A 19,589-nucleotide genomic window follows, 5' to 3' on the forward strand; every position below is an offset into this window, starting at 1 on the left:
GAAAGAAAGAAAGAAAGAAAGAAAGAAAGAAAGAAAGAAAGAAAGAAAGAAAGAAAGAAAAAAAGGTCCTTAGATACAGTGACAAATTAAGACAAATTGGAAATGAATTTTGAAATCACTGGCATGACATGTTAAAGGGCATATATATCTGCCAGAAAGAATTTCGAAGTCCCTCCTACTCAGGTATTATACTCTGTTAAACCTTTTAATGGTAGCAAGAAGATACAGCTTATAAAGGTAGATTGATGACTCTATTGGTGCTAACATTTACAATATTATAATTGTTTTTCATACTAAAATAAGAATATGTATTTTTAATTTGACATATGGAATCACTTCATGTATTTAGGAATATACAGGCAGAAAAGATGGTGCATATTTCAGTGTGGGATTAAGTAAAAATATCTATTTTCACTGAGAAGCTGGCATATTTAGTTCACTAATAATTGACCTAGTCATTAAGCAGCTAAAAGCCCCCATCTGCCCCTGATGCTCATTTGTAATTATCATATATGTTTTAGCATCAAAGCCATGGCCTTCATTTCCTCTGATGGGAAGAAGGCATGGTAATTCTGAAGTGGTTAAGGCAATTCTCCTTCCTCCATAGCAGAAAAGAAAGAACAGAAATATAATATAGCTACATGGAGAAATGCCTGCCTCTGAGCTCTTTTCATTTTAGCAGCTTGAGAAATATTGCTGCATGTTATTGCTCGGACACACATTCTTTCTAAATGAAGTTTACTGCCATTGATTTCAAAGAGCAAAAGGATCCATTATAATATTTTTTGTACTTCATTTAGTCAGTCTCCTTACTGATTGGACTTCATGAACTAGCTTCTTCTACCTGATGTGCCTTCTGAAACAATTTTGAGGACAAATATTTTATTTAGTGGCTCAACATGTGGAGAATTTGACGTTCCAGTTATTGTAAATTTCAGATGCTCCTTCTGAAATTTATAAGCAAACTTTAGGAAATCTCAGCATTGTTTACTTGGGAAACCCACAGAGGCCGGATCCACACACCATACTTGGTACGCTGGGCTGAGAAGATTAACACATATCTTGGAGATTAATTGGAATAATAAATTACACCTTCAGAAAGATTTTATTTTAGAAATGTTCTGTTAAGGTCAATAGTTTCATTAGTTGTGAACTCCTAACATATTGAGACTTTGTATTTTATATTCTCTATACTAAAACAAACTTTATTAAATGGCAAATAGAACATTTGTAGTACTTATTTCTTTAAAATTTGGATTATTTTCTCTCATCGCTTAACATGTCAACCTGGAATTCAATATAATTCTTTAAATAATATACCAACAAAAAGACTGTAAGGTTAACTTACAGCTTACAAACTACAGACTTTTCTAATGTCTTCTAGTGTTTTTCTTCCCTCAAGAATAAGGTGAATATCTATGTTTCCACAGTAGAGATTTATGGAATGTGTTGATTAAGCTAAAATAGCTATGTGCTAACTTAGAATATTCTCAAATATTGCTTGAAGGTTTTTTTCATTGGATCACTCAACTATCTCTTTATTTCAAACTATCCTTGACACCTTACGGTCCGGTTTTCCTTACAAGGGATTTTGTTTTTTAATATAAGCCTAAAAATCCCTGGGAACACATAGGCCTGGCACTGTTAACACACAGTAACAGGTCTCAACAAGAATTTCTGTGCCTGAGACTGTCAGACTCTGTATTTCAAGTTTCTATTGAAAATGTATGAAAATTTGATGTAAGTGTACCAGTTATTTAAAATAACGATTTCAGCATTGTGGTATATTAGGCTTTTCATCCTCTTTCTCTCTGCACTAGAATCCAGTCATAACCGTCCTTAGCTTCTGCAATGCTTGCTAAAATAAAGTCCTTCTGATACTACTTGTAATAAACCTTCATGGAGGCAATCCAAGATAGACCCTCCTGATAACTGAGTTCTCTTTAATAGTGGATTGTATTCTTGTGAGACTCCAGTCTAGTTATTTCCTTTTAGAGTTAAGGGTTTTATGTTGAAATAGTACTTATTTATTTATTTATATTATTGAACAGTCTCACTGCTATGACTAAGAAAATTGCTCCATAAAATACTTGGTAATGTAAATGTGAGAATGAAAGTTATATATCTGGTGATTTATTAAATTTATGGCTTGTAGGAACATGACTGTCTCTATAAAGAAATCTAATATACACATTGGAGAATATTCTAGTAACGCCTTGTAAAAATGGGATGTTGCTATAATTTGAAATCTCAAAAGCATGAACCACTGTAGAGGTATGCCTTCAGCATTTCTAATCATGCATGGCCTGACTTTGCAAATCTAAGTTTGATGTAGGAAAATTTAGAATATGCATTTATTTTGGAAATACTTGGTCTCACACAGTATGTAATATTCATATGCTTATCTCTTTTGATATACTGCATTCCCTTACCTGTTCTTTTTATTGGCAGGGGATAGAAGGGTCACTTAAGAATAGGAAGTTAGTTGGAATTATGTTGGATGAAAAACACACCAAGGTTGATGAACAAGGGCCTAGACTAGATTTGAGAACAGTGATTCCCCAAGGAATGAAGAACTTTGGTCTGCAGGTCAAAAGGGACGTGGGGCTAAAACTAATATCATAGGGAGCTATCTTTTTTTTTTTTTTTAAGATTTTATTTATTATTTATTTGACAGAGAGAGAGAGATCATAAGTAGGCAGAGAGGCAGGCAGAGGGGGAGGGGGGAGCAGCCTTCTGATGCAAGGCTTCATCCCAGGACCCTGAGATCATGGCCTGAGCTGAAGGCAGAGGCTTAACCTACTGAGCCACCCAGGTGCCCCCATAGGGAAATAACTTTAACTTTCTTCATTTCCTAGGAATTACTTTAAAAGACATTTTAAAAGAGTATGTATTTTTTGTCTTAAACAAAAAAATTTTAATACCACATTTTCTGAATTGATTTTGGTTGCTACTCTTTTTGAGAAGTTTAGTGTATTTGGCCAGCAAAATTTTAACTTTCAAAAAGATGATTTTGATTTCAGGATTCTTTTTATAGTGCAACCCCATGAACTAATATGCAAATGGAATATTTGAAAGACCTAAGAAGGTTTAGGCACATAATATGGGATTTTATAAAATATATTTTTATAACTAGAAAAAATATATAACAGCAAAATACAAAAAGCCTATGTTATGCATGATAAACAAATAGAGTATACCAACACAAATATTTAGTTTATTTTTATGCAATCTTCTTAAAATAAACATAGCTGTTATTTTACAATAAAATCCATGTGGCATATGGTTTATTTTCAGGTCCTCCTCCCTCCCAGGAAATGTATTACTTAATTGATATATAAAAAAAGCACATCTACTGGAGGTGAGGGAGACAGAACAGGTTCTTCACATATATTAGCAGACCTCCCACATGCTATTTATTAAATTTGACACTAGTCAACCAATTCAGAAAGCTGATTGAAATGAAGAGAAATCCATAAATTTGCAGAAGTATGAAAACATGCAAGCCTGTACTAACTACCCTTGCAGTTTTATCATCTGTCAGATTGCTCAGGAGTATACCATATTTTATAGGTTTGAACTAAAACATTAGGAATTCACACATATATAATGAAATAAGATATATGCTTAGATGGAATAGCATCGCCCAAAGTTAACATTTTCCTTCTAAATGACAGTATCTAAATGACAGTATTGGAAAAAATAAATACTGTCATCTAAATGACAGTATTGGAAAAAAAAGCTCTTCTTATGTATTAACTGAATTTCAACTTTGAGCATGCTTCATATCTCTTTGGTTGTACATGAATGTGTTGAAAAGAAAATACTACCAAAAAAAAAAAAAAAAAAGTTTTTCCAAGCATCTGAAATGTTTTCTAGTCAAAGAACAACTTGTGTTTTAAAAATAAATTAAAATACATTAAGAACAGGGTGCAAGCCTTTCAAACAAAGGATAGGGTGAGCAGACTGTTTTATTTTTCTTTCATTCTTCATATCTATGAGTCATCATTCCTTGAGGTTCAAAATTATAAATAACGCTACAGAGTGATTTCAGCTCTACAAAGGAAATCATCCATTTTTGAAAAATTCCATAGTAGTTAAATTCAAAATGCCCTTGCATACCTTCTGCTAATTTTATTCAAGACTGAAGCGTTTTGATGAAAAAATATTTCCCAATTGTTAGTAGATTATTACACTTATGTGGCGAAATTCACTCAGAATTGACAACTGTTGCTTGATTTGGGAAAGTTAGAATATAGTAGTTTGTACTAAAAGGAAGGAAATTGCAGAACAAGTTATAAAGAAAAGAAATATTTCAATGAGTAAACTATAAACAAATCATGCTTCAGGGAAGGATGGTTGATTAAGGGGAGTTTATACTGCAGTTATCACTGAAAGTCGATGACATCTAGGAACACAAAGGTGATACCAAAAAAAATGAGGGTAAAAATTGTCATTCAGTATTTAATTTCAGCTATTAGGACAATCATTTGTAAGTCTTAGATGGTGAGAGTTAGGTAGAGTTAGGTATCTGCCTATTTGGATACAGAGCTTTACTATATTACAGAGTTAGGATTTGAGAGGTTATAAAGAGCAGGGTTTAATTTTTATGATATGTAATTTTTGAAATAAAATTCTCTTGGAAATAAGCTCTAGAATTACTTGTATGTGCATTGAGTAGAATAGAGGCATTTATTTATTTATTTATTTACTGATTTATTTACTTATTTATTAAATAATTTACTGTCTAGACTTTATGCTACAGGACGGCAGAGGCCATGTTTTCTTGTTTATTGTATCTCTAGCTAATAGGGCAGTGCCTAGCATAGAATAGATGTCCAGTAAATATTCGCCAAGTTAATAAAAGAATAAATTAATATTGTCTAGGCCAAGGTCCACCCATGATTTCCAATATCATCCTGGCTTTTATGCTTTTCCTTTGCTTGTTCTTCTGATAATGGTCTGAGTTGAACTCTGGTGGTGGAGAAATCAGTCACAACAATTGATGGAGAAATCAGTCACAATTAACCATATCCAAAAGAGAGGCTAGTCATAAATTCTTTGTAGAGTATTACAAATTCAGTCACAATGAGTAGTATAAGACATACTGTATCCAAAAATAGACAGACTAATCATCAAGTCTTTGTAAAGTATTACAGATTTTCTCACCTAAAATTCATACAGTTCTTACTGATCATTGGTATATACCACACTTATTGTTTATACATGAGATAGGGCATTTATTATGTTTCATAAAGTTCTACACCTGGGTCTTGTTGAAGAGTATATTCTATATTTCAAAACTATGTTTCTCTAAGTATATTTTTCTTTTTTCTCTCTTAGTTGATAGAACTAAAATGTTATCAACAGAAATATTTATTTTGTAGTTGAGAAATTGTTCTTTTTAACCATCTATCCTATCAAAGGCCTCAAACATCAAAGATAGCATGTAGATGGTACACACCTAACATGGGGAAAAATTATGATATTCTTTGCATACCATGCTCTTAAAAGTATTTTCTAGATAAATGACATTGATGGGTAGACTTTATGTATCTGCTGATTATCATCTACAAATTGAGAACATAACAATTGCTAGTTCAAATTCTTAATATATTTCTCATATAGAATTAACTATATATTTATTTATATATTCATTCATACATTCATTACTAAAATAGAATTGAAATCTGATTTCAAAGACAACTGTACGATTCAGATAAGCCATGGAAAAGATTGGTTAAATTTCTGTCTCAGGTAAATTTTCTACCATCTATGCTATTCTTATACATTTCTTTTTTTAAAAAGGTTTTATTTATTTATATGAGAGAGCGAGTGAGAGAGAGAACAGAAGAGTGGGGTGAGGGGCAGAAAGAGAAGCAGACTCCCCGCTGAGCAGGGAGCCAAATGTAGGATTGCATCCTGGGTCTCCAGGATCCTGTCCTGAGCTGAAGGAAGGCACTCAACACATTGAACCAACCAGGCGTCCTCTTTACACATTTCTTTCTATATTTAGAAGATTCTGGAATATGTTTTCTTTTTTTTTATTCTCTAAAATTGTGGTTTGTTTTACAATCTGCCCCAACCCCCGGGGACAAGAATAGAAAGACACTGAGTGGAAATCAAGATTTTCTATGGGTTTGCTAAGGTCTGCATGAGAAGTAATTCTCTTTGAAGTTTGCAAGGTAGTTCTACTTATATTACTATATGTCTGTTTTCTTTTTTTTAATCACTTAGGTCCACCTTGAACCTGTCTAACAATTGTACTTCACTGCCGCCCCTTCTGCTCTTGTTTATAGCTTCTATCCTCTCTCCCTCACCTCCTGTACTCTGTATTCTCAGCATGGTAACCAATTCACTACCCTTAAATAGGCAACCAAAAAATGGCGTATTACTGAGCGTGCTACTTAACTGCCACACGTGAAAATACTTTACATTTTTCACATCAATTTTTGGGATCGTCTTAATGTGTAGATTTTATTAGTTCACGAGAGAGCAAATCGTGCCTCACAGATCTTGGTTGAATTAGCTCTAAGTCATGCAGCCAGTGAGGGGCTGAAATGGAGTTTGAAGAAAATCTGTCAAACAAAAGCACCATGTTCTTTCTATTACAACCTGCTGTGTCTAGTCATGCCCTTCTTTCACTGAAATGGTCTTAGCCTCTTTCATCTGCGTCGCTTTCCTGCTGACCAATTTTTTCTTTAAAGTTGACTGCAACTATGACCTCTTCTGTGAGGCCTTGCTGATGCTCTTGTCTGTAACTCTTTGAATATCACACATCTGTATTAACATATATCACAGCGTCATTCTTGCGGAGAGTTTTTTTTTTTTTATTTTAAAAAATATGGTAATAATTCTTCATAAAATATTTTCTTCATGTTATGAACTTATGGGAACTTTCAAACATATTTACAATTAATTATTTTTTAAGCATCTGAATTGGGATTTTGGATATGATGAAAATCAATGACATAAGACAAAAGCACTTTGAGTCCTCTACAGTTTTTCCGAGTTTAAAGAAGTCCCGAAATCTTAATGTTTATGTTTCACTGACTAAATCAGTGGCTAGCACAGATTGAACACTCATGAAATATGCGATGAGCAAAATCGAATTATCAAACTGATATAAAACCTTCAGTTTCAGAGGCTTTAAATGTCTTTTGTGAGGACTTAACACTCTCTATAATTTTATTAATTGACTCAAACAATTAAAAATCAAGAAAAGAATGAGCAAAATCCACATTAAAATGTATTTTTAAGTAAAAAATAACTTAGAATATTAATTATGTCAATGTAGTGAAATAGTGTATTAATTAAAATTAAAATTGTAAGTGAATATTATTCAATACATTAATCAATAATTAACCAGGTATTCAGAGGCTACTAGTTTGTCTAATGGACAGAGTGAATCCTACCATTATAGATACACATGGTGAGATTTCTAGGGAGGGCAGATATATAAAACATTAGAATTTGAAAACAAGCAAGATATTACAGACTTGCTCGAAGCTTTATAAAATGTTTTTAATACAACGAAGTCTTAAAATTTTAATAAAATTGTCAAGAAATGTATAAAAACTCCAAATCTGTATATGGCAAAACTCTGTCATTATGATAGTTAATTTGTAGGAAGTAGAGTATAATATTAAATAAAATTAATGAGTATCTGCTGTTAAAGAGAAAAAAAGCAAAAGGATATTTCATATTTTTACTCTAAAGTTAAGAAAACAAACATCATATGTTCAGTATGATTAATACACTCTACTTTAAATGCATTCATATGAAACTCATTTCAAATTTCATTTGAAACCTTAGTACCCAAGGTTTACACTTAATTTTTTATCTTTTTTTTTTTTTTACTATTTCCTGATTTTTTTTTTTTTTTCATTGTACTACTGTTTTACTAAAGCTGGATCCTGGAAATAGCAAACATTTTTACTTAGTTGATTTTTATGGCCATTAAGCTATGCAATCTATGCTTTTAAATTTTAGGAGTTCAAAATATAATTCAGGATTCTAGAAACACATTAACACTTACTAATGAAAGCTGAATAAAGGATTAACAACTATTCTTTTAAATTAAATCAGTTATGACTATTACTGACTGTTATTGTGTGGTGCCTACACAATAACATTTTTCCCTCTGTGTCTTCTGGTTTTTCCTTCCTTGTCTCAGTAGTTAAGCTGGGCTGATAACCTCATTCAGGGTTTATATGATTGTATACTGTATACTTAAGAAGTGCATTGGGCAATGTCCTATATGTAGTACCTCAGTATTATGAGTGCTCTAAGAATATGCTGTGTTCCTTTCTCTGCAAAAGTTCTAGGTTCCACCTCTCCCCATGGCCCTGGGGCAGATCTTAATCTTTTCATGCAAGAGTTAGCTGTTTGGGGGCCTCTCCACACTCTAGCCCTGCCCATACACACTATGGACGTTAGCATTATAATCATTAAAATGCCTTTTTTGATCATTATTTAGCCACTCTTAGCAAGATGGAGGATGAAGGAAAATCAGACTCATCTCATTCTCTTGAGTAAGACTCCGTCAGAGGAATATACTGGGCAGCTCATCTTCAGCAGAGCCCCGGGTATAAAAGTGAGAGATGGTGGGGAAGTTTCAGAGTCAGACCCAGAGTTAAAATATGTTTCTAATTGTTAGAGAAAAATTTGCTTTTAAGAAGGACCTTACCGATAGATAAGGAAGGCAGTACTGTTATCAGGAATGTTTACGCAGTGTGGAGATAGCCCTGTCTCAGATGTCCTTGCACCAGGCACACTGGGTTTTGAGAAAGGCTTCAGAGATGAAGTAGAGAACAGCAGTCTCATGGCTTAATCAATGTCTTTATATTGTTCAGTGTGACCCTTCCACACATCCAGGGCTCTTCTGCTGTTCCTTCCACTACACAATCCTTTCTGGTTAGACTCGCTTCAGACCACCAGCACTCAACAGCCTCCTTCCCACCATCCTGCATTAGGTCGTGTCAGCTTCCCTTTCTGTAAACGGCTTCTTTCCTTCCATTCTGGACCCATAACCTACTACTGTCTTTGAGAAGAAGTTCAATATCTGTCTTGTCAAAGTCTGCTCCCTTCATCTCTTGTAATTTCCAAGCACTAAATTTGACCCTCAGTTTCATTCCCCAGGAAAAGATTATAACCCTTAGGGATAGGAATCAAACCTTGGACCTTCTTCTTCCATATAACGGTTCAACATTGTGTTCTCTGTGCTGACTTCACTCAGTCACCCAGTCCCTAGCCTCTGTAGCTTAATACCAGTATTTCTATCTTGATGATACGTTTTTCCAAAAATAAAAATTTGAAGAGTCCGACTTTACAGTGGGCCACCCCGTGGCTCTATGAGGTCAGTGTTCTTTCATCTCCACGACAGGAATTCCTGTCCTTTTGTGAAACCAATCTCATTACAAGCTCCGCAATGTCCAGGCTGTTCAATAATAATCACACACCATTTCTCTAACCACTTTTTTTTTTTTTTTTTTTAATTTGACAGATAGAGATCTCAAGTAGGCAGAGAGGCAGGCAGAGAGAGAGGAGGAAGCAGGCTCCCTGCCGAGCAGAGCTCAATCCCATGTCCCTGAGCCAAAGGCAGAGTCTTTAACCCATGGAGCCACCCAGGAGCCCCATCTCTATCCACTTTGTATTTTCACCGATCATATGACCCACCCCCTACTTTTTATCCAGGTTGAATATCTAGCTTATATCATGGTCCATAAGCAGATTCCTACCAAATTCCCCTTTAGTACCAGTGATCATTTTATTATCCTGGCCTCTACCTTTCACACCTGAAGAAAAAACAGTACTTACTTTTATATTCCTTACTCCATAAAGTTCTCTTCTTCACTCCATGAATTTGTGACTCTGTAACTTTAAAATTACAGTTTAATCTTTTTTGTTGCTGTTTTATGTTGTTTTAGTTATTTATAAACTCAGCTATTTATAAAATCATTTTATATTACTTGGTACATCTTGATAAATTATAATATTAGTGTTCTTCTGTGTCTTATGTATGTGTACTTATTTTCCAAAGTTTCTCATAAGTGTACCTTTGGTTATTTTTGAATCTCCCACAATATAGTACTAATTTTTCAAACACATTACATCATAATAATCTACCCTTAATCAGGTCAAAGGAAGAACTACTATATATAAAATTCTTAGGATATTAGGGAGGCAAAAAAAAAAAATGTATTTTATGCTGGTTGTAAGAATCTTGTCTCAAATTAAGAGCATGTGGATCTTTTTACTTCTGGCTTGCAAAATTCCCACATTTGATTCTCCCAAGGACAAAATGCTGATCCCCAAATACTCACTCACAAATATTTAAATATAGGAATAATTAGGTTTAATTTTTACTTTGATATTGCTGGAATATGTAGATTTTAATTTTAAAGGGGTATTTGAATTTTAAAATATTATGTGTAATAACAGTATTTTAAAATTAAGTACAAAATAAATATTAGGAAAAAGCTATAAAAATATCATGTTTAATCATATCATTTAAAAATTAAGTTTTCTACTTTCAGTTGCTTTTTTTAAAATTTATTTAAACAGGCCTAGACTGCATATGCCTTCAGAATTCTTTGATGCTAATCTCTTATGATAACAAATTAGTTTCTAAATTTCTCAATTCAAGGGCTGACTAATACTGTTGCCTAAGCATTAGGTGGGTCATGTTATTTTAAACAGAGATGGTGGCTAATAGTCAGCGGTGTGTCAAGAACCAGAAGAATTGAGAAATTGGAAAGTTTTGAGACACCCTGTCTAAACAAGGTTAAGATAAAACCAGAAGGATGATCATGCTTCTAACCCCAAAGATCTTTGTGATAGCTGCATTCTTAAACATCAGGATTAAAGGTTAGAATCACATTCAGCATGCAAACACGTATTCATGAAAATCCCTGTCTTTAAACAAAAATTTAAGAATGTCCCAGGCTGTCCATAAATAATAACAGATTAAGGAACATTGGTGTGAGGGTCAGATTTTTTTTCCACACAGAAAAATTAATTCCTCCTATTTTTAAATATTTTACAATACTTCCTTCCCTTTTTACTACTTTTTCATTAACACTTAATTTTTTAAAGCAATTTGTTCACATGAACATTCAGAGAAAGGTACAGATATTTCCCACATACCCCCTGCCTCCCCACAAGCATATTCTCCATGACCAGCATCCCCCCCAACAGTAGAATATTGTTTCTTTCCTTCAGAAAATATACATAGATTTTTTTAAGTTTATTTCCACTTTTATAAGCTTCTCTAAATAGTGTAAAGCAATCATTTTTCATATGTAGTTTGTATCTAAATATAAATATACAAAGCTAAAGATTTCATCAAAAATAAATACTAAGAGCAAAATTGGATAGCAGTGTTCAGTTCAAGTGTGGTATCATCTCATCTATTGATGTTATTAAAGCAATTAATTAACACTAAGATTCAAATCATTTACTGCTACCAACTGTTTACTAACATTTTCATTTTATTTATTTTTATATAATCCTATATATTACTCTTCAAAATTTACAGACAATCCAGATTAAGTCATGTCTATAAACACATAACTAGAACATAAACCTTTTTACAAGTTTTGTTATTTTGACTTCTTGCAATGCAAAGAAATCTACTAAATTTCTTTCTTATTACCTTAACAGCTTGAAAATGTTTTAAAACCAGAACTACATGTTCCTAAGAGAATATAAAAAGAAAATGCACTGTGAGCCAGTTTTGTAACAATGAGGTAGAGGCAGAATGAGAAAATGATAATAATCCTACTGTGTGGGGGGTAGAAATACATATATATTTGGTATTGTTTATTCTATATAGTTTTTTCTTAAACATGTTGTTAAAAAAAAATCTATACCTTTATATCCAACTGAGAATAAGATAGTAGCTTATGATGTGTAGAACCCCACTGTGCCCCTAGACTTGGAAGATTCTTGTTAGAATGTTCCTATTGACAACTTTTAAAATACCTAATCTGCATAAGTTACTTTTAAGATTCATCTAGATTTTTTAAAAAGCAAGAAAGAAACCAAGCTCAGGGTTTTTGGAAATTGTTTTATTGGCGAGGTCTATGGATGGACACCATTGTGTAGGGGCTGCTGATTTTCCCTTCACATATTTCCCCATCTCCCTTCCCCAGGTGTTGCTGCCATCACTACCTTTCCCTTCCTCCCCTTTCCTCATGGCAAGACGCATGGAAGAAGAGTGCTGTTAAGGCCTCTCCATTAATCAACAGGTATGGTGGTTCCCATGAAGCAATGCCGCTGGCCCTCCTCTGCGTTCTTCATTAATAGTCTAACTCCTTGACATTCAGAAGACGCATTTCTACACTACACAGAGTCTACTGATGTGGCAGATGTATTCAACTTGAGTGTATCTTTACACATTTCGGCATGCTATGCATTTCAGAATTCCCTGCACAGTTAGAATTCTTTTTTTAATGTACAGACTACAGAAGAATTAATGATACAATTTTCGGAGAAAAGTGTTGCAAAGTTTCCTCAACTGATCACAAAGGAAAGAAAAACAACTTGTATGTGTATGCCACTTTCAGCCTTCTACAAGACTGAAAATAATTGTGATATGACATACTTTTGAAAAGTGTAAAATGGGAATGTTTTGTGAATTTTAAGTCATAATTCAATTAGTATCACATTTGTATTTTCAAAAGCATTGCACAAAACTGCATGCAGATGAGGGATGCTTACTCATTTGGTTACAGAAAATTAGGTATAAACCAATTCAAATAAATCTAAATACCCCTACAAAACCATGTCATTCACATATGAGAGCCAAATATATTCTAATCGCTTTCTGCAAAACTTTTTTTTTTTTTTTAGTCAACTCAGCTGGTGGCATTTGAAGGAGATGAAGGTGACTGCTTCCTCCAGCAGTCCCAAGATTACCTCTGTTCAGGCTGCTGTATTTTGAAAAGAGCTAGATCCCTCAGGGCGCAAACTCCAGCAGAGTCATAACCTATAAAACATAAACACTTATTCATCATGGGGAGACACCCACCTCCTTGATTTCCTTTTTCACTAGAAGAACTGGTCCTTCTAGGTCCTGCAGGGGCTTGTTTTGGGGATATATCAGGTTCTGCATTACACCCTTGGGACTCTCTCAGGATGTTTGAGACATGTGACTAGAACACTACCTTTGGGCTAGGAAAATTGTTGGCAGACACTTTAAAATAGTAATTGTGTCTTAAAAAAATAGTTAAGTGTGTCTCTAGGTGTGTACATATACAGTAGCATTATTTGTGATATTCTTTAAAGTGGTAGCATAGTGAAGACTTGTTTGTTCAATACACAAACCAAATCATTTTGATTTACACGCATTTTTTGCCAATGCGACCTTAGCCATTAAAGGCTGAACCATTCATCTTCACTCAAGAACAAATAGCCTAGTCTCTGATAAAGCTCTGAAATCACTAGTTGTCCTCCATAACCCTACTTCTACACCTATCTTTCACATCCACAGGCCTTCACAGAACTGGGTCTCTCCATCTGGAGGGCCCTTTCCCTACATCTGCTTGGAAAACTCACAAAAATAATAGTAGACCTGTGCTGAGAGTTTAACGTGTGTCAGGCGTCATGTTCATGAGTTTCATCTCCATCTTCTTAATTCATCTACACAAAGGAACATAAAGTTAGACATTATTAGCATCATCCATATTTCAGAGGGAAAAAAAAAGAGGCTTGGAGAAATCGAATATGGCCATGATCACTCAGAATTGACTAAAGTAGGATGTGCCTTCTGTAATTTTTCCTGTTTTCTCCCATGTGAAGCTGTGACTCTAAGTCACATTCAACTCGGACTTACAAGAGGACAATGATTTCATCTTCTCTTTTATGAACTTTCTATGTCAACAGTGTTTGTTTCTCACTAAATGTTGGACAAATGAGTGAATGTTTACAAAACCGTCACTCATCTTCCTTATCTGCGTGTGGACCATTCCTCTCATCCATACTTCTCCCTGCTGTTTTCATTCCCCTTGGTATGTTCCTCTTGACCATTATTAGCTTCATAGATTACTCACTATATATTGTAAAAAATATATTAAATGAACTAATTCATTATTTTCTCCCAAATTTAGGACCAGTAATTAAAAACCAAATAACTATAAAATAATTGCAAATGCAGGAAAAAAACCTAATTTGAATTTATAAAATTAACCAAATCTAGTGTTAAGAAGTATAGCTATCTATGCTTGTGTCTCATATGGAAAGAAAATTCAACCAATGCATTCTAAGATTTTGAGGAAAGGTAACCAGAGCAATTCTTTTTTACATTATAGGAAAATAAAAGAAATGCTTACCATATAAGTAAGAGTCTTATCAGTTTACCAGAAAAGAAAAGAAAAAAAAAGTGAAGATTAAAATATAGATGAGATTAAGAGGATTAATCAAGAAGGAAAAACTTTTTTTTTTTTTTTTTTGAGAAAAAAAAGAAACCACCAGAGTCTGGAAAAATGAAAAAAAAAAATGGAAAAGCAATAAAAAAATTGAGGGAAACATATCATTGAAAACCAGAGACACTGAAAGGACTTAAAAAATATACAAAATAAAACTGTGAAGGAAAACAAAATCAATGCAGGAAGAGAAAAGGAACTTTATGAAATTTTGTTTCCTTCATTTTTAGAAAATCTTTTGAAGTCCAAATTCTGGAAAGAGAAAGAGCAAGTTAAGATATGTTGATTTAAGAACACTGTATATTTCTAGGACTTTTTCTGAGGAAATAGTGCTTTTGAGAGCAAGATAAGTGAACATTAACTTGGAGTTATTTAGAACTAAAAAGCTTGTGCCTAGAAAATAAATTGAGTTAAGGCTTGATGGAAAATTAAAATACAAGTCAAAATATCCCTCATAATCATACTCTCTAGTAAGATAATCATAAAACTAATTAATCAATCTATTAGCTCTGTGATTATTGTTCCTATCTTTTATTATTATTATTATTTATTTTAATGTGAAGAGACTAGAACATAGAGTAAGTGTTTGCTGAATTACGCATGGAATTTTAAGAGAGATTATGGTCAACTAATCTAGTCTTAATAATGCCATTATAAGAATCACTTAACTCTGCTTGAATAATTCCAGTGACACAAAATCTAGAGGTACCTCACTGTTATTTTGGGACACTTTTAACTTCTCAGCTTTTTCTTATATTGAGCCAAAATCTGTCTTCCTGTAACTTGAATTCATTTATCCTGGGTTTTCTCCTTGGGAAAACACATAATAAGTTATATTCGTTTTCCAAACAAAAGTATTTCCAAGACGTATATTCAAACAGGCCCTCTGTCATAATGTTTACATATGTTGTGTCTCCCTACATATTATTTTCTAGGTGAAAGCCCCAGTTCTCCTAATTGCTCTGTGTTGCTTCATTGCAAAACCTTTTAGCATTCATTTAGTGCAAATGCTTTTTTTTTTTTTTTTTTAATAGAACAAGGAATTCAGGATGGGCTCCTACAGTTTATATTCTCATATTTGGTCAATTTGAAGAGCCTGGAAAATCTATTTGAATACCTTCAGAGACAAAAGGGAGGTGCAGCTTAAAACAGCATATGGCTTTGATCTGAATTTTTACGTTTATAAAGGTATGGTTTGGATAGTGAATAGTATAATGTAAAAATAAAATAAATAACTATGTATAAAAATGGCTGAAAAAAAGATAGAAAAATGAATTAATATTTCAAAAATAACATTTGATGAAGGCAAAAGAATTTTCAGGTCTTATCTTTGTATTTTTAATTGAATACATATTTTAGTTTGGTTGATGCCTGAGATGGATCTTTTCCTGAAAAAACTCTGTTCATCATTCTAACAAATCTGGCTCTTAAAAAAAAAAAAATTCCCTAAGTGGATAATAATATCAGTGGATCGTGGAAGTAAAAAACAAACAAAACAAAATCAAAACAAAAGCTATTTTATTTTCTCAATAAAATTACTGACTCTGCTGATGAATAATATGTGCTAGCATGTAGTAGTATATTACACAGAGGTCAAAGAGGACAGAATAAGACTGAAAGTTGTATAAAGGATTCCCTGTCAGATATGGACTCTCCCCAATGAAAGTTACTGCAAAGTAAATTTTTCATTTATGTAAAGTGCCCCTTAATGCCAAACTGCTGTCAATGTCCCTCGGTGAGTTCTATTTATGAGTAGATTCTGGCACTCTTTCAGAGGCCCTGCACATCTGACTTTTAGTGAGTGCCTACACAGAATATATGGCCTTTACTAGAACCTGGAAATTTAATTAATTTGCTGGCAGAGAATACTTTTTATGCCACGTGGCTTCTCCCTGACCCTACCCAAGATTTCCATTTTCAGATGTGCTTCATATATTATGAACCTATATAGTCTTAACGAACATTTTCCATATGGTAATTATAATGTTTGACTTTATATTCTCAAAAGCTCCAGTGCCTACATAAATTCTTTCTCTTTAATACTAAATGTTGCTTTGTAAGTTATATGAATATATACCCTTCATTCTGCTTTTCCTAGACTCAATTCCCAGAGCAATATTCTTTGGTTATTTGATTATATGTAAGATCCTTAAGCAATATTCTCAAGAACAGAAAACCTCTATCTGCTTTGTCTATCACTGCTATTAAAGATGTGTTCCATGTGCAGCATGTCTGATTTAATATCTTTCGCTCTGTCTTCTAGTGTTTTAGAAAGAGGAGAGTGAAATGCAGCATATTTGGGTTAATCACTTGCCCTCTCAAGACCTCATGTATGAATTTCCAAAATAAGGAGTTTAACTAGCATGTTTTAAAAGTAACTTCCAACTTTCTATGGAGTATGGAAGACAAGGAATTTTAGGAATTAGAGTTTTGTTCTGGATTTGCCAATAAAACTATATTTCACCTCCCCAAGATACAGTATGCTTATTTGTAAAATACAAAGACCAAGTTAGATCAGGGATGTCATCTTTAGAGACAACATGTGTTGACTTATTTTTCTTTCTAAAGCTTTTTCTTGAGAAGGGTTCTGAGAATTTTGCTTTTGAAAATAGGTAAATGCAAGAGAATGTTTGATGCTCTAAGGAAGACAAGTTGAGGAGAGGACTACCACTTGAAATAACTGAAGGACTTGAATGCAAAAGAGAGACAAAGGATTGAACCCAACCTTTATGATTCTTAAGGGCAAAAAGAATGCCAGTAGGCTTAAACAGGAGAAAATTGCTTCCATATAAGGGTGAAATTTATTATCCTTAAGAAATAATAAAATCCGCTCCATAGAATAGTGTTTGTTCTGAAATCTGTATCACTAAGGATGTTGAAACTTAGGTTGCATGATTAACTTCTTCAAATCATTATTAAAGGACCTCAATCATAAGATAGCAAGTTAGAGAAAATGAAATCCAATGCTAATGGTCTGTGATTACATGATAATCATCAGATATAATAATAGTGATAGTTCTGTACTGGAATTTGGTAACGTAAGTCTCACAAGATTTCACTGAAATTGGTGACTGAGAATTTTCAGTACAAATTATTATAATTGTAGCCAGTGCCCATAGCATTCTAGAAAAATGCTTTTATCTGACCAATGCTAGTGTTCCGGAGAGAAAGTCACTAATTTTTATTCGTGGAGTCATTACTTCTTTTCTATCCAGAGAATCCACCTTCTGTCCTCATTATGAATGCTATTTTTCTATTGCAATGTAACTGACTATAATAAAAATTTTAATAAAGACAGCTTGCAAAAGTAACTTAATGATTCATTGTTTTTAATTTATTAAGATGTGGGACATAAAGCATTCACATAGAATCATAAATTATTTTATTGGGAAGAGATTATGAAAATTCCTCATTTTGAAATCCAGTAAAGAAAAAAAAATAAGCAACCTTTCAAGGTCATTCAGTCAGTGGGAGAGGGGTGATCATAGTTTTTGAATCCCGGTCTAGAGGCAACCAAATTTACTGCAGTAGCTTGCTTAAAAGTATAGATCTTGGTGAGTTGACACTTTCTTTTGTGTCCTTAGATGTACTACTTATCTTGAATCAGCAGGATGAAATAGGAAAGCAAACACACAATTTTATTTATAAGAAACAGAAAAACACTAGGTAGTGTAGCCTGCTGTGTTCCTGGAGGGGCATAGAAGTTGGCATCCTTTTGTAAAGCTTGACATGACAAACATTCTTTGTAATCGTCTAACAACTTTTGCCAGAAGTGAAACCAGTCAAAAATATATTCCAACTTAAAGTCAGGAGCTGCATAATATGATCTTATCACCTCTATTTTGTGACTGGAGACACCACAGTATGCAACCTTCCCAGAGTGTATAGTCAATAAAGAGGAGCAAGTTACCAAAGATTTCCAATCATAAGCATTAATCAGACTCAACTATCATTATTTAAGCTTGCCTGTCCACTCTAATCAGAACAACAGGCATCAATTAAATAAACAGAACATCTGATTATAAAAAGAATTGTTAACACAGGCACATTAGCTGGTTGTAATAGGATATGAGCTAATTGACAGGGGGGAAATGTCCTGAGACATCATACGCATACTGCTCAGGATTTTAATTCTTCGTGATCTTTGTTGAACATAGCACCTTGAAAACCAACGTGTTCAAGTAATGAAGAAAATGCATACAAATATTTTTCAAACAACAAAAAATGTGGATCTAGTCTTGAAATTTTACCAATTTTGTGAGATAATTGAAAACATAATCATTACACTAGTTTTACTAATTTTTATATTTATGAATGAGAACAAAAAGATGAGATTGGGAGGGCTGATGGCTTTACAAAGATGTTTTAGATTATTTTGAAGGTTCCTGCCCCCCCCCATAAGTCACTGTACTATCAGTGACTTTTCTCCTTATTTTTGAACTAGTTATCAAAAAGGCCTACATTATAAGTCTTTCAATATTGAATTAACCAGGTTTTGCATAGTAAGCATCTTTCGGTATATCCATAAAATAATTTCTTCCAAGAGACTGAAGTTCTAATTTTATCATGGAAATCAACAGAAAAGTAACTTTCAGCTAACACACTAATTTGCTTTACTGCAAACTCTTCTGGATTGCATTAGGTTAGGGGAGAATATCCAAATATTTCTGGCTTCAGTAGGAGTGAGAAAAGAAGCCAGAATAAAATCATTTGGTTATGTTTTGCAACACTTGAACTTAAGAAAATTGTGGTTATGCCTCAGATACTGAAAACATATGCTGAACTATGATAGGTAGAAGATATTTTTATGAGAAAATAAGCAGAGGAGGAAGTAGATTAAAATTCAGAAGAAAAAACTACTTGTGCATGGAGTAAATCCTGAGTGAAGGAGAAAGGAAACTTCTAGAACCACTCCAGACCTGCCCAAGGATCCTTCTTCAATGGTTCTATGGTTCACTGGGCAGATATGTTCTTTTTTTTTTTTTTAATGTTTCCAGAATATATGTCATGGATATGTGAGTGTTATGTAAACACAACAACCTTTTGAATACATATGTAAAACATAGAATCTATTTATGACCTTCCACGTTGCCTTAATAGTGGTATTGAGATACTATATATCGCAAAAGAAATACAACCATGGACATTTAAAACTATAGTTCA

The 19,589-nt window shown here is 33.4% G+C and overlaps 1 protein-coding gene across 6 annotated transcripts in view; it reads left to right on the forward strand.

Moving 5' to 3' along the window:
• PCDH7 (protocadherin 7) overlaps window positions 1-19,589 on the forward strand; it is a 421,951-nt gene that overhangs the window by 212,415 nt on the left and 189,947 nt on the right. Inside the window, exons 3-4 of one of the 6 annotated variants that reach the window (XM_059382156.1) lie at window positions 12,156-12,251; window positions 15,461-17,728. The exons of 4 other annotated variants lie outside the window; for them this stretch is intronic. In XM_059382156.1, the coding sequence (XP_059238139.1) occupies window positions 12,156-12,244 (89 nt within the window). In that variant the 3' untranslated portion in view covers window positions 12,245-12,251; window positions 15,461-17,728. Of the gene's footprint in view, window positions 1-12,155; window positions 12,252-15,460; window positions 17,729-19,589 lie in introns of those variants that run through there. One more of the 6 variants, XM_059382165.1, reaches the window with a different exon arrangement.

The sequence above is a fragment of the Mustela nigripes genome, chromosome 1, assembly GCF_022355385.1.
Source record: "Mustela nigripes isolate SB6536 chromosome 1, MUSNIG.SB6536, whole genome shotgun sequence".
NCBI classification, from domain to species: Eukaryota; Metazoa; Chordata; class Mammalia; order Carnivora; family Mustelidae; genus Mustela; species Mustela nigripes.